General features: G+C 47.9%; 1 protein-coding gene and 1 pseudogene across 1 annotated transcript in view; one reads left to right on the forward strand and one right to left on the reverse strand.

Moving 5' to 3' along the window:
* Positions 1–16,267, reverse strand: part of Pitpnm3 (PITPNM family member 3) — a 91,334-nt gene that overhangs the window by 64,763 nt on the left and 10,304 nt on the right. The window contains exon 2 of the mRNA XM_026393958.2: positions 8,574–8,669. Coding sequence (XP_026249743.2) covers positions 8,574–8,669 — 96 coding nt within the window. The remainder of the gene's footprint in view (positions 1–8,573; positions 8,670–16,267) is intronic.
* LOC113186492 (olfactory receptor 4M1-like) lies at positions 3,975–4,913 on the forward strand (annotated as a pseudogene).

Genomic DNA, 16,267 nt, shown 5'->3' on the forward strand with positions numbered 1-16,267 from the left:
ATATTTTCATTTTGAAAACAATGGGGCTGGGCTAGGATTGTGGCTCAGCGGTGGAGCACTCGCCTAGCACGTGCAAGGCCCTGGGTTCGATCCTCAGCACCACGTATAAATAAATAAAATAAAGGTATTGGGTCCAACTACAACTAAAAAATAAAATATAAAGAAAACAATGGAAAAAAAAGAGTACATGTATAATGGCGTAATTTGGTGTGAACATACTTTATATACAGAGTTACGAAAAATTGTACTGTATATGGGTGATAATGAGTGTAATGCATTCCACTATTGTCATGTATTTAAAAATGAAAGAAAGGGTTGGGGTTGTGGCTCAGTGGCAGAATGCTTGCCTCGCACTTGTGAGGTACTGGGTTTGATCCTCAGCACCACATAAAAATAAATAAACAAAAAAAGAAAGAAAGAAGAAAACCTTGGAGAGTATAAAGGTTAAAAAAAAAAAGAAAGAAAGAAAACATGGGCTTGTCCCCTGAATGGTGGCAACAATACATACACACACACACACAACAATACACACACACACACACACACATACACGTGCACACACACACACACATGCCCACACACACACACACACACACACACACACATACACGTGCACACACACACACATGCCCACACACACACACACGCACACATATGCCCATGCACACACACACACACACACACACACATACATGAGCCTGTGCACATAGAAGCAGCAGCCAGAATGGCTCCTTTCGGAGTTGTTCAGGCAGAGGGTTCTGCATGGCTCAGCTCTGAGCCTTGTTCTACTTTCCCTCTCGCAGTGCTGCCTCCCCACAGGACCCACTAAGGCCACAGAGGGGACATCTGGGTGACTTGTCCTGATTATTGACTTTGCCTTTTGTCTTCTGATGACTGTTCCCTGCATTCTAATTATCTCATGGTGACCATTGTATGGACATCGTTTTGGTATCTGTCCCCCTGGCCCTGAACTCTAGCCCCTGCTCAGACTAAGCTCCAGGCTGAGCATCACCCACCAACACCATAACTCTGGCTCCGACCTCAGCCTGACTCTGACCCTGGCCAAAGCCTGCCTGTGCCCTTTCAGCACCAACTCCAGTGCTGCAAGGAAAGCCTTTCTTCCTGCCTGAGGGGCCTTGATTTTATAGGATTTATAGGATTTAGGGAGACTCCTTATCCTAGGCCAGGTAGCCTTCACCTCTAGCTCATGGAGCCAAGGGCTTGGTCACCTCCTCCAGATGACCTGTCCAATACCATCTATCAACAGGCCCACAATACCAGTCTGTCCAAGGACCTAGAAGTGTCTGCCCAGAGGCCTCTGGGTCACACGATTGCTCACCTTGCTGGGTGTGGTGGCACACGCCTGTAATCCCAGTGACTTGGGAGGCTGAGACAGGAGGATCAAAAGTTCAAGACCAGCCTCAGCAACTTAGTGAGGCCCTAAGGAACTTAGTAAGACCCTGTCTGAAAACAAAAAATGCGGGGGGGGGCTGGAATTGTGGCTCAGCGGTAGAGCGCTCGCCTAGCACGGGCAGGACCTGGGTTCGATCCTCAGCACCACATAAAAATAAAGGCATTGTGTTGTGTCCATCTACACCTAAAAAAATAAATATTAAAAAAAAAAAGGCTGGGGATGGGACACAGTGGCAAAGCGCTGCTGGGTTAAATCTCCAGTAACAAAAAAAAATATTGGCCATCTTCAACTGTGCTCCCTAACACCACCCCCCCACACACATACCTACAGCCATGGCCACCACTCTCTCTTCATCACATAGTGGCAGCTGCCACTCAGGTTATCCCCAGAAGCCTTTGGGACAGGCTCTATTCTCCATCTCCCCTCCCACGGTGGGGGGAAAGGCAGGGGAGGGCAGGGGGTCTATGACATACTTTGATTGGCTTCCGTGATGGCTCCTTGGCTCAGGAATAATCATCCAGCTTCCCACAGTGACTTCCTTCCTCTCCACCCAAGAGACAAAGCTTCCTCCACCTACTGTTCTCCAGAGGAGGAGTCAGACTCAGAGACTCAAGGCTCGACTGAGGTCAGACGGAGCCTGTCAGGGGCACTGCTGGGATGGGGGACGGGGTCCTCTGACTGTGCTTCTTTCACTCCAAGGGGCTGTGTGATCATAACACAGTTTGAGAGAAGACCAGACTCTGCCCTCATTCTCTAAGAGAACCAACTTGGTGAGAGTCTTTGTCTGTAAAATGGGATTGTTTATCCCTGCACCACCTTCCTCTCCTGGTTGCTATGGGAAACCAGAAAGTTCGAGCCGTGAGACTATGCAACCAGCATCCGGCTCCTCAGGCCCCAGCCTCCTACTTGATGGCAAAGAGGAGGATCAGCCAGCACCGAGCACGGAGAGCAAGAAAACCGAGGAGACAAAAGACAGGGGTAAAGTCAGAAGTTGCCCAACCTGGAGAACGTCCCTACCCTGTTGAAGGAGCGAGTCCCATGCTTTGTTCTTGGTCAAGCCACCCAGGACCAGATGTACCCTGAAGATAAACCCAGCTCTACCACCATCACCATCACCACCCTCCCCAATTGCTTGACCTGTCATCTTGCTTATGCATGTTCATGGAGGAAATGTCTGCTATTTAGATGATGGAGAGGAAAACCAAAGTGAGGGAATGGGCCTGGGCATTACGGTGACAGAGCTTTGCAAGGCCATTTGGGTGCCCCATGAAACATTTAGAGCTGCGAAGAGCCTTCAAGGTGAAGTCTGGCATTTTTGTTTTGCAGATGCATGGCTGCTTAACTGGTCCATGGTCAAAAGGAGCCTCCCGGGTAGAGCTAGGCCAAGAACCCAGATCTTCTGCCTGCTAGTTCAAGGAACTTCCCCCTAAGATTACCTTTTCACAGTCAAGTTCTTGGTAAAAGCCTTTGTTTCTACCTAGATCTTTGATCATTTTAGAACTCTAGTTGGAGTAGTCTCTGTACCTTAGTAGATTATAGTTAAGGATGCACCTACACTCCTACATTGCTGGTGGGACTGCAAATTGCTGTAACCATTATGGAAAGTAGAATGGAGATCCCTCAGAAAACTTACAACGGAAACATCATTTGACCCAGTTATCCCACTCTTAGGTTTATACCCAAAGGACTTAAACTCAGCATATGACACTGACACACCCACATCAATGTTGCTAAATTCACAATAGCTAAACTATGGAACCAACCGAGGTGCCCTTCAACAGATGAATGGATAAAGAAATTGTGGTGTATATATACACAATGGAATATTACTCAGCCTTACAGAAGAATGAAACTATGGCATTTGCCAGTCAATGGATGGAACTGGAGAATATCATGCCAAGTGAAATAAGCCAATCCCAAAGAACCAAAGGCTGAATGTTTTCTCTGATATGCATGCGGATACTAATTCACAATAAGGGGGTGGGGAATGGAGGTACTTTTGGATTAGACAGAGGGGGGTGAAGGAAGGGGAGGGACTATGGTGGCAGAAAGGATAGTAGAGTGAATCAGACATTATTACCCTATGTGCATATATAATTACATAGACTGTACATCATGTACAACCAGAAGAATGAGAAGTTATATTCCATTCATGTATGATGTATCAAAATTCATTCCACTCGGGCTGGGGATGTGGCTCAAGCGGTAGCGCGCTCGTTTGGCATGCGTGAGGCCCGGGTTTGATCCTCAGCACCACATACAAACAAAGATGTTGTGTCTGCCGAAAACTAAAAAATAAATATTAAAAAATTCTTTCTTTAAAAAAATTCATTCTACTCTAATTAGAACAATTTTTTTTAAAAAAAAAAAAAGGGGGGAGAGAAAAAGACAAAATAGGGTGACCAAATGTATTCATATCCTATGTAGTAGTCTCAGCGACAGGGAACATAACAATTTTGAAAGCGGTGATACAATTCTAGTTAAGTGTTATTTGCAGTAATTATCATTTCCTTATTTTTCATAGCCACATTATGAAGGAAAAAAAAAACTAATTGAAGAAATGAAAACTGCAAATTACACCAGGATGACGGAATTTGTTCTCACTGGCCCATTCCAGACTTGGGAGGTGCATCTACCCCTATTTACTCTATTTCTATCCTCCTATCTATTCCTCCTCCCAGGGAATATCCTTACCATGTGCACCACCAGACTTGATCCCCATCTGACATCTCCCATGTATCTCTTGTTGGCGCCCCTGGCCTTCCTTGATATTTGGTATTCCTCTGTCACAGCCCCGAAAATGCTTGTGAACTTCCTTGTGGAAAGAAAGACAATTTCCTCTGGTGGGCCCACTGCACGGCTCTTCCTCTCGCGCTTTGCTGGGCCTTAGAGATATTCCTGCTCGCAGCGATGGCCTTGACCATCATACAACTATCTGCACCCCCTCCACTAGACTACCATCAGGAAGCGATGTCTCTACTGTATCCTGGTGGCTCTCTCCTGGATGGGGGGCTTCGACCATTCTATACTACAGGTGGCCCTCCTTGTTGGACTTCTCTTCTGTGGGCCCAGTGAGTTGGATGGCTACCTCTGTGACATCACACACAAGTGGTCCGAATTGCCTGTGCCAACACCTTCCCAGAAGAGTTAGTGATGATCTTTAGCCACGATCTGATCTCCGTGGTGTGTTTCGGGGCTCTGTTAATGTTCTGTGCTTTCCTCTGGCAATGCTCAAGAAGCACTCAGGCTCAGGGGTCAGAACTAACAGGGCCGAGTCCGCCTGCTGTCCCCACATCACCATAGTGGGGCTAATGTTTGGACCAAGCATCTACATTTATGTTCGTCCCTTTGACTTGTTTTCCCTGAATAAAGTGGTATCTGTGTTCCATACAGTAATATTCCTTGACTTAATCCCATCATATGCACATTGCAAAACAAGGAGGTAAAGACAGCCATGAGGAAGTCGGTCAACAGATATATTTTATGTAAAGAGAGGTGAAAAATAAAAGATTTTCTAGTCCTTCTGAGGATCCTTGCCGTAAAATAGGAGGCATTTGCTGTGGTAATAATGCTACTTTTACTTCCTCCTTTATCTCAGCGTCTCTCATTATGATTTTCTTCTGTTTCTCTTTATGATGGTGGAAAAACAAAGACATTAAAACGGAAACAGGTTTACTTACACCCACCCTGAAGTATCTGGCAGACCACTATTGGAATCTGAGATACAATAATGGTCTGCCAAAACACACGTTTTCACTAATTGTTCGTTGAGCAACTACCCTAGAGGGACTCAGGCTGTGAGAAGAACGTGTGTTGAGAAATAATAAAGTATAAAGACCTCGGAGACACATCCACCATGAATCTGAAGAAGTGGCCAGCACATGAATATGACTAACTCCATGATAACCAAATTAAAATTTAAAAAAAATGATACATCTGCTCTTTTCTAGAGAAAGACATACATTTGCTATAGAAACAGGTCATAGTGTGACCCCATGCTTGACATCCCCAACTGCACCCCATATAAACCCATCTAGCGCCCTGATGGTGCTGGCATCACATCCAACATTGTACCCTTTTAGGGATGGAGACTCCAAAGGACATTTCCATTTCCTCTCATAGACAGGATCCCCATGAAATCTGGGTTGTCTGTCCCTCCATCCTTGGCCTACTAAACTGTTCTTATTCATGGTTTCCAGCCACGATACCTGTCACTCAGCAGTCTTCATTACCCACAATGAGGACCTCAGTCACTCAAGGTCCAAGCATAATTCCCTGTGGCAAGTCCATCTTGTACTATAAATTCTGACTTATGAGACTCTGTCCCCTACCAAGACAGGGACAGGAGTGTCAAGGGCCAGCCTGAGCATGGACATGTGCAGGATGCAGATTTCCTTCCACAGACAGGAGGCCCCTGTTGGCACAATGGGCCAGTAGCACTAATCAGGCTCCTCCTCCCTCCCTCACTCGGGGCCACCCCAGCTCTCCTGATAGCTCCCAAAGATACTGTGCTCCTTCCTTGTGTGAAAGCTCTCTGCTGCACAGAACAGAACGCCCTTCCCCCAGAGCCACACGCGGCTCAATTCTTGTTATTCAGCTCCCTGTTCAGGGCCACATCCTCTGGGAACCTCCTTCAGTCCCCCAACCACTCTGTACACCCCCTTTGTTATATGGGGGAGGGGATTCCATTTTTAACAGCGTTACTGAGGTATAATCGACATTCAATAAACTGCACGCATTTCAAATGCACAGTTTGGTAAGTTCTGACATATGTAAATACCTGTGAAAACATCACCCCCATCAAGAGAGTGTACTATCACCCCTAGGGGACCCCTGGCCTGCTCCTGTCACTACAGATTAGTTGGCACTTGCAAGAATTTTATATCAATGGATCACACAGTGTAGTGTGTGCTGTGTTTCTGTCTGACTTCTTTCACTCTGTGTGATTATTTTGAGATTTGTCCATATTGCTGCCTGGATCCGTGCATTCCTTCTTACGGTGCTGCAGTTTGTTTAGTCACTCCGTCACTTGTGTGCACTCATGTTTGGTTGGGGGCTGGAGTAAATAAAGCTGCTGGGAATGTTCCTGGACAAGTCGACAGGTGGACACACACACTCTTTTTCTTGGGTAAATGCCTAGCAGTGGAAGGATTGCTAGTTAAGTATGATTCACTTTTTAATTAACTGTAATCTATTTTCCAAAATGGTCGTATATTGTCTCTTCCCACCAGCAAAACTGGAAAGTTCTAATTCTTCCACATCTTGGTCAGTCATTTCAGCCATTCTAGCAGGTATATGGTGAGACCTGTGCAGTTTTGATTTGTATTTCCCTAATGACTATGACACTGAGCATCTTCTTTTTTTTTTTTTTTTCTTTCGATGCCGGGCATTGAATCCTGGGGCATTTTATCACTGAACAACATGGTCAGCCTTTTTTGTTATTTTTGAGACATGGTCTCCCTACGTTGTTTAGGACCTCACTAAGACACTGAGGCTGGCCTCAAATTTGTAATCCTTCTGCCTCCACCTCCCAAGTCACTGGGATGGAAGGAGGTAATGAGACCAAGGGCCCACCAAGAAAAGAGGAGTGAGGCAAGAGGCCAATTTCTTCACACAAAGAACAGAGACATCAGGGGAGGGGTGAGCAGAGAACCGCTGAGGGAAACCGAGGAAGACAGCCCCCAGCTGGGAAGGGAACAAGAAGGACCCACAGCTGCTCTAAAGGAAAGCAGGTGAGCAGGGTCCAGGGACAGAGCTGACCTGCATGCCGCCCACAGATGCCTGCCTCCTGCGGCAATCCACTGTCAGCTGGGAAGGCAGACCCCCAATGAACTGCAAGAAATATTTTAAACCAAAGTCTTCCAAGCACCAAAAATATTGAAGTTGTTGTTGTCATACTGTGGGTTAGTTGCTATGGAGCAACTCAGCCCCAGCAGCCACTCCAATCAGGCAGAAAATGGGCCCCAAATGGGCTGATTTAGGACTGTCATGGGGGACAGGGGGTCTGCCCAGAGCCAAGAGACAGGGAGGCTTAAGCAGGGGCAGCTCCCTGTCTCCCAATCACGCTTCCCTGAAAATCACCTGTCCTGGGCATTCTCCACATTGGAAGGTGCAGCACAGAACTGACAGGGAAACTGAGGCCCAGCTTGGGGTCACAGAACTAGTGGATAGCATGGCTGGGACCACATCTCCAGGCTCCTGCTCTGGGTCTGGATGTCTTCTCAGTCATGGTCTTCTTGTCTTTCAAGATCCTGTTTGCCAGGCATTTCAAAGTTGGCCCTCATCTCGGGATAAGTCAACACCCTAAACATGGTGGCATCTTGAAATGGGGCCAAGCAGGCCGAGTGGGAGCTGGGGACCCTCCGGGGCTGGGGAACAGGCTTCTACCCCTTCCCACCCATCCCGTGGAGCATAGCTCAGGGTGTTCTCTTCTAAATTCCAGACTGACTCACCTCCTGCTGCACCCACACCTCTGGTTTTGCTCACGCTGGTCTCTGGCTAAAGCGCCTGCCCATTTGGTTTTGTGCTTTCTCCAGGGAGAGGTTCAGAGATCCTGTTCCAGCCATGGGTGCCACAGCGCCTGCAGCCTCAACCCCTGGCTTTTCACTGCCTTTCCATGCGGGTCTTCCTTCAGAGCCTGGAATGTTCCCCACTCTTTCCTACTCCAGGGCCACCATACCTGCTATCTACAAGAGTCTTTTGTGGGCTCCTCACCTAGCCACCTCCTACTCCTCAGCTCTGTAGAAAGGCTGTCCTGCCCACACTGATTCAGGGGCCCTCCTCTCATCTTCTCTCATAACACCTGCCACTGTGCTCCTGATGGCACCGTTCCCCATGAGGACCTGCATTTCCCTTTGTGCCATTGTTTGGTGCCTGCCTCTCCTGCTAGACTAATGCAGGCAGCAGGCGTGCCCACTGGATGCCACAGTCTCCTATGCACTAGCCCAGCTCCTGGCACACATCAGGGGCTCGGCCAACATTTCCAAGAGTAAATGGATAAATACTGAGCCACTGACTCAGGGCTCTCACAGATTGGGGAGGTATAGAGTGTGGAACTGTTGTCCGTGTGGGAAGGGATATACTAAACCCCAGCAGGGATGCTTTCTTGGTCTTCTAGAAAGATCAAACAGTCGGTAGTGTGAGAATAGAGTTCACTCACCTCTAGCATCAAAGAATTCATCATCTGAGCTCTCCACTGAGTCGCTGAGGACATTTCGAAGGTGCCAGGGGGCACCGCCGCCCGGGGAAGGGCCACCTGCCAAAAGGAACACATATATTAGGCAAGCCGGAGACTGTGTCCTGGTGTGAGGGAGGCAGCCCTGGGCCCCCCCCCCCCACTAAGCGTCAGGCTCAGCGGCCTCAGGCCACACGGAGGCTTCTCATACCCTGCTCTCGTTCAAGCCTCAAAAAAAACCTCTTTGGGAAAGCTCCAAGGGGCAGGAATTAAGTGTACACATTTTGCATAGATTAAAATAGAGACGGGAGAAAGTTAAGAGACTTAGCCAAGGCCACCCAGTGTATCCATCAGCCCAGCTGTGGTAACAAAGTAGCTGCTTAAAACAACTATGGTTTCTTTTTCACTCCTGAGTGGGTTGGAAAGAGGCTGTATTCATCCGGATCACTAAAAGGGGCCACCACCTCATGATGTCACCATCTCAAAATGAAACCTCTAGGTCCGCCAAAGGAAGAAAGAAGACCACAGAAAATCCCACCCAGCCTGAAACTTCTTAAATTCCTGCCCAGCAATGACAAGCTGCTTCTTGCTCTTCGTCAGCCAAAGAAGTCACACGGTCATGCCCAACTTCAAGAGGGTGGAGGAGGGGAGAACTAGATACCTTGATGACCACTAGAGAAGTCCACCTCACACAGCATGTGCAGGGCAAGCCAAGACGGAGCTCCAGAACCAAGAGAAGGATGAGCCAAGTTGGAACTCTGCCACCAGCAATCTGCAAGGCCATTCCCTTCCCATTCGCAGCCCCATTTCCCCCTCTGTAAAATGATGACCACCCCCAATCCCTAGATCACAGGAGGCTCAGCAATGGCAGCTGGTGTCATTATGTATACCTACAGAGGCCAGGATATGGAGTTGAAGGGTCTTCCAAGCAGGTGGGAGCAAGGATGCACAGAGGACCTAAACTCTGCCCCAACCCACCTCCTGCCCTGGGACCAAGGCTAGGGAGACCAGGCACAGAGCTGGGGCCAGGAGCCCCCTCCCCATTCTCTGGGTCCCCTCTACTAGGCATTTTGGGAATCACATGGGACCAGCATGTGCATGAATCCCTCTGCATGCCCCTGGATGCAGAGAATTCTGGGGATTACAAATGGATTAAAATCCAATTGTAAATGATGGGTGTGTTTCATGCCTATAAACTCAGGGACTTGGGAGGCTGAGACAAGAGGATTGTAAGTTCAAAGCCAGCCTCAGCAATTTAGTGAGGCCCTAAGTAAATCAGTGAGACCCTATCTCTAAATAAAATACAAAAAAAAAGGGGCTATGGATGTGGCTCAGTGGTTAAGTACCCCTGATTCGATCCCCAGTACCCCCCCCAAAAAAGTCTCTAAAGATTATCTCTACGGAGAAATTTAAAAAGAAGAGTCAGAGGAAAAACCAGTTCTAATCCTGCACATATAATTTTATATGACCATTAATTTCATAAATGTATCTTATGTTAACAGTTCCAAGATGCACCTTTTCACACTAACATCTTTGAAATTAAGTGTGACTTAAAGGATGGCATGAAGTTATTTAATTGGCATTGTTTACTCTTTCTCAGAGGTATTTAAAATGATGGTGCATCTTAGAATCAATTGTATTTTTCAGTGAAAAACAGTAAAACCACTGTGTACTTAAGGTTCATTTTTCCTGGGGCTTAGCCTCTGGTCACCAAGCACATATGTCCTGTCCCTGCAGAGACTTGTGTGCTTGTATCAGCAATGCCCCTCCCTGGGTTTCCCCAGCTGTATAATGAGAAACCTGACAGAGATGGCCCCTTGAAACTCTTCAACTCTGACTGATATTTGAGGAGTCCATCTGGCACACAGTAGGTATCAATAAAAAAGTGAAAGGTTGACATCCTGCCCAGCCATGATCAGGTTGCACTTATGACAGTCCATGGAGAAGCTGCTGCAGCCCCAGGTCACAACATGAAGCAATGAGCCTACATCTTAGGGTATAAGCAAATATCCTCGAGAGAGACAACAACCCGGGTTACCCAGGAACACAGCCCTCCTGGATAATGCTCCTGCCCTGCTCACCAAAAACTCCCAGACACACACCTAGCTTAGGCCTTGTGGCTTGGAGCCAAGTAAAAAGCACATTCTAAGACACAGAAAGGATAGAGACCTCAGGGAGCACTGATGTGGGTGTCACCTCTTGATGCAAAGTTGGGTCTCCCCAAGCTTCCCAGAGGCCCCTTGAAGCTTCTGATTTCATCACCAGTGTGAGCAGCATGGTAGACAGGCTCAACAATTTCCCACCCTTGGGCCTTGGATTTACTGCAAGAGGGTCTGAGAATACAGATGCACCATAACTGTCTTTTTTTGGGGTGGGGGGAGTAATTGGACACAATACTTTTATTTTATTTATTTATATGTGGTGCTGAGGCTCAAACCCAGTGCCTCATATGTGCGAGGCATGTGTTCTAACACTGAGCTATAACCGCAGCCCCATAACTGTGGCTTTTTAACATGGAACTGGGACTGTTTGCTTGAGCAATAAGACAAGAAAAAGAAATGAAAAGTATACAGATTAAAAAAAAAAAACTTTCTTTGCATGCTTATCTACATAGAAAACAGAAACTCTACAAACTGTAACAAAAAAAATGTACTAGAGCTAATAACTATAGCAAGATTGCAGAAATCAGGATCAATATGTAAGAGTCAATTGCATTCCTACAAACTGGCAATGAACAGCTAGAATTTGAAAACTAGAAACAATACTGTTTACAATAGCCAAAAATACCTAAGTATAAATCAAGTATATATGGAGATTTCTGTGATTCAAAAAATATAATCTCAGCCAGGCATAGTGGCACACACTGTTAATCATAGCTATTTGGGAGACTGAGGCAGGAGAATCACAAGTTTGAGGCCAGCCTGGGCAACTTTATGAGATCCTGTCTCAAAGTGTAAGAAGTAAAAAGTGCTGGGAGCATAGTTTAGTGGTAGAATATCAATGGGTTCAATGCACACACACACACTCACAAATATCCTTTGTAATCCAATTGTATTCCATTCCTAAGAAGCAAGAATTTGGGTGTTAGGTAAGTCATATCATCCTTGTCTATTCAGTTCCTGAGTTTGGGAATGGAAGCATCTAGAGTTTAAATACTGACAGAGTTACCTGGAAGTTTTTCAGTCTATATGGTTTCAGAGTTTGAATATCAAGGAATCTGCAAGAGGCTCCTGTGTACTGTGGCCCTCACACATGTACAGTATACACTCCACCCAAAGAACATAAGCACTGACATGCCTGCCAATCTCCCACTCAGATAGTAAGTGCCAGAGCCTTGGTTTGAAAAGAGGAGAGCTCTAAGCCAGGCATGGTGGCACACATCTCTAAGCCCAGGTACTCTGAGATAGAAGAATCACAAGTTCAAGGCCAGCCTGGGCAATTCAGTAAGATCCTGTCTCTAAATGAAGAGGTGGAGATGCAGCAGTGGCAAAGGTTCCCTGAGTTCAATATCCAGTATTGAGAGAGAGAGAAGAGAGAGAGAGAGAGAGAGAGAGAGAGAGAGAGAGAGAGAGAGAGTGCTTCTCCCTTACCCCCTAATCTCTTGGCATTACCGGACTCTATGTGGGCCACATCATCCTGGGTTACTGCAATCCTCTGATAGCATATGTATGGGCTGGCCTTTGGGGAAGTCCAGGGGAGTACCAGGGCAGAGCACAGCCCTGCAGGGAGGCCAGCTCAGTCCCTTTGAGGAAACAAATTCCCCTAGCTGGAAGTGAGCAGAAAAAGAAGGGACTGGTGGGCATCAAAGGAAGTTTCTCACTCCCACAGGCACTATGTTGGGTGCTGGGCACACCACGATGGATAAAAGGGACAGGATAGATAAAAGGGTCACCAAGCTTACTTTTGCAGGGGTATGAGGAGAGTCCACCCAGAACAAGTACATGATCATTTCTGCAGCTAAAACTTAGTTGCTCCCTCTCTACCTCCATCACCTCCTTCTTCTGCAAGTGTTTCTGACAGTGTAATTACAGCCTGAAGGCTCGGCAGGCATGGGCATGTGGAGCTGTACGTCCAGAGTGAAAGCAATGAGGGAACGTGGACTGGTTTATCAAGAGCACTTGGTCAATGGTTCAAATACAAATGCTAACCGCAGCAGCGGGCTTTCTCCGCCAAAGGATCAGGCTTCACCTAGCTGTTGTGACTCTCCTTTGTGGTCAAAAGTTATGTTTGGATTCCTTTCCAAATGCATACTATACTTTGTTTACTGTTTCTCTCCTTACTTTCAAACTGCAGGCTTGCCTGGGTTTTTTAATGTTCACTCTTAAGTTTGTTTAAAGAGCACATGAGATCTTCCCTCCCCTCCGGCAGGGGCTGCCCAAAATAACCTCTGGAAAGGCCCTTTTGAGGTGCTGGGGAGCAGCGGTATATAAATGTGGGTCTGTGAGGAAGCAGCCGTCACCTGGCTTCTGAATGGGAGATGTTCCCTCCAACTCTTCCTCCAAGATGCTGACTTTTTAACAAATGACAAAGGTCAGATTTCAAAAGAAGTGTGTGTTGGTGGGGGGGACTCTTCTGAAAAGGTGTCAGGAGCTGAGGTTTGAATGGTGAGAAAATGCCAGACACACTAATGTGTGTGTGTGTGTGTGTGTGTGTGTGTGTGTGTGGTGTGATGGGTGTGTATGCATGCTGGCTCACACGCACACGCAGGTAGGGTCGACACGCAGGATGAGTGAGTAAGAGTCTTCCCAGATGAAGGAACTGCAAGGGCAGATTTGCTCATGAGCATGGTATACCCACGGGGCAGAAAAAAAAACCATGTGGCTGGAGCCAGTGATGGGGGCGGAGGGGACAGGTATGAAAACAGATGAGAAGAGATGGATCCAGACCAGGGAGGTCTGGTCTGGCCTATCTTGGAAGGAAACTTGGAAGAGGTGAGTTCTGCAGTTCCTTCCCCTTGTCCTGCATACTTCAAGATAGGAATACAGATGCCTAAGGGGTTGAAATTCTCCCAGGAGAGGGGACTGCAGGGGAGGTGGGCAAAAGTTCATCCATGCAAGTTCAGAGTAAGGACAGATGGGCACAATGGTCCCAAAAGTAAGGACAAAGGACCAGAAGCATTCCCTTTGCATTGCGTCATTACCTTTCTCTGTATTTTCTGATCCCACACAGAAGAGGGCCAAGAACTGTTTGACAAGCAAGTGAGTGAACAACACCTGCTGAGGGCTAACTGGGTGCCAACAGCCTGCCAGCTACTTTGCAGATCTTATCTAGAGGCATCCTCCTGGAGCCCAGAGAGTGGGCAAAACAAATCACCTCACAGGGAAGGAGCCAGACACAAAGATGTAAAGGCATTTGCTCAAGAACACAAAGCTAATACACAGTGGAGGCAGGATTCGAACACAGATCCAGGGTCTGTACTGTCAGAGCCACCTTATGGGCCCCTCTCTGTAAGAGCTCAGGGTGGGTGACTCCAGTCTCTTCCTCTCTTCCCCACTTTCTCTTGGCAAGTGATAACTGTCCCATCTGTTGCTGGCCAGTTGGGCAAGGGGTCAGAGGACCCTTATACAAACCCTGGTCCTGGGGCTCTTATCTAGAATCATCTGCCTACCACATCCACAAATTAGCATTTGGCTTTTTGTGGGAAAAATCTAAATGGATCTTTGCATTCCTGTGTAGAGATGTCTAATATTGCACAAGTGTCTGTCACTGGGTCTGCAAGGCTATGTGTGTGTGTGTACATATCTTGGGGAGTATAAGCCTCCTCAATTTGTTACTCTTCTTTCCTAAGACTGTTTCTAAGTCACATGCAAATCAGCTACCAGCCATAGGTGGTAATGTATCAGAGAGGTGAGAGGCTTTGGTGCAACACAAACATGAATTCTACAGTATTATTTACTAGTCCATGATCCAAAGGTCAGTTCTCTGAGCCTCAGTTTTTTCATCTGGGAAATGGGTGCCATGATCCTTATCTTCCTGATAAAAGATTTAAATAAGGTCAGTCAACAAATTGTCCACCCCGATGCCCTGCGGCCCCACACAGCTGCAGAACTAATCCTTGAGGCAGCTTCTAGCAGCAGTTAGGGACCCTCTCCAAGGCTGCCAAGCTGCTTCTGTGTCCTTCAACATTCAGCCTACCTGCTCTTGAAGACCACATTTATTTAAATCAGAGCCAGGCATGATAGCATATGCCTATATCTCCAGCAGCTCGGGAGGCTGAGGCAGGAAGATGACAAGTTCAAAGCCAGCCTCAGTGACTTAGGGAGGCCCTAAGCAACTCAGCAAGACCCTTTCTCAAAATAAAAAAAAAGAAAAAGGGCTGGCGATATGGCCCAGTGGTTAAGGGCCCCTGGGTTTAAACCCCAATGCCCCCTCCCTCCCTCAAAAAAAAAAAGAAAAAAAAAAAAAAAACCTAAATCAGGATAAAAGAGAAAGAAATATCAGCCCTTCCCAGAGAGGAACAAGTGATCCTCCACACCCACCAACAGTGGCACAGCTCCAAGCCAGGCCCTGAAGTGAGGGGGGGTGGCTCTCCAGGTCCATCCACTCACCACCTCGGGTCCAGCATGGTCTCCTAGGCTTTTTCCTGGGCTGGGTCTTCCAGGCAGGGGTGTGGCCAGAGATCCTGGCTCAGATCATGGGCTCCATCTGCCCACCTTCCCATCTCAGCCCTGGCTTCCAGAGACATGAATAGGCAGACTGGCAGACAGACGGACCAACAGGAGCCCTCTGTAAGTGCTCTGCCCTATCCCAGGGATCCCAGGGCAGCCAATTTTGACCACGGAGAGCCAAATCATCACCTAAAGGGGGCCACCGCCCTGTGCTCAGGAGCCCTGTCGGATGAGAGCGACATTTTGCAGAGAGAAAAGCCCTGGCACAGCAACATGAGGAGCAGAGGCCCTGGCGACTCTTCCTGGACCAGATCTTGAGCCAGATGGTGCCCGGGAGGAAGGAGTGGGGGACGCAGCTGAGCTGGAACAGTCCCTGCCCTTGGGAGTGCCAGCCCCAGGGTCACAACCCTGTCACTGCCCCCTGCACAGAGCAGAGGAGAGCAGAGCAGCAGGGCAGCCTGGCCTTTGTGCCAGATTCCACACGTGCCACATCTGTCCAGGCAGGGTCTCAACAGGTGTGAACCACACCACCCAGAGGTAGGGTCTCCACAGACTGGAGAACCTGGAGGCCCTCCGGAGGGCAGGGGAGCCTCAAAGGAAAAGATGGGCAGCTTGCCAGGGTGAAGCAGGGCAGGAGAAAGAGGGAGACGGAGGCCACAGCCACCAAATGGAGTCAATTCCAGAGGAGGCTGGATCTAGAACTATCTGTCCAAGAATAATCCTCCTTGGCAGCCTTGGAGAGGGTCCCTAACTGCTGCTAGAAGCTGCCTCAATGGAGCCACCATTTCCTGAGCTCCAGGCAGGGCATCGGGGTGGACAATTTGTTGACTGACCTTATTTAAATCTTCTATCCATGAAGTGAGGATCATGGCACCCATTTCCCAGATGAAAAAACCCGAGGCTCTGAGAACTGACCTTTGGATCAGTGTGTCAAGGCAAGGGAGGGAACATGGATGATTGCTGGGAACCATGGCTCTGGGGAAATTTAAAGAACACACACAATTTCCAGACCTCCATGAGAAGCAAGCACCTCTGAGCGTGGCCCCTGCTGGCTTGTTGGCCCACGGGCCC

Source organism: Urocitellus parryii, chromosome 7 (genome assembly GCF_045843805.1).
Source record: "Urocitellus parryii isolate mUroPar1 chromosome 7, mUroPar1.hap1, whole genome shotgun sequence".
In the NCBI taxonomy this organism is placed as follows: Eukaryota; Metazoa; Chordata; class Mammalia; order Rodentia; family Sciuridae; genus Urocitellus; species Urocitellus parryii.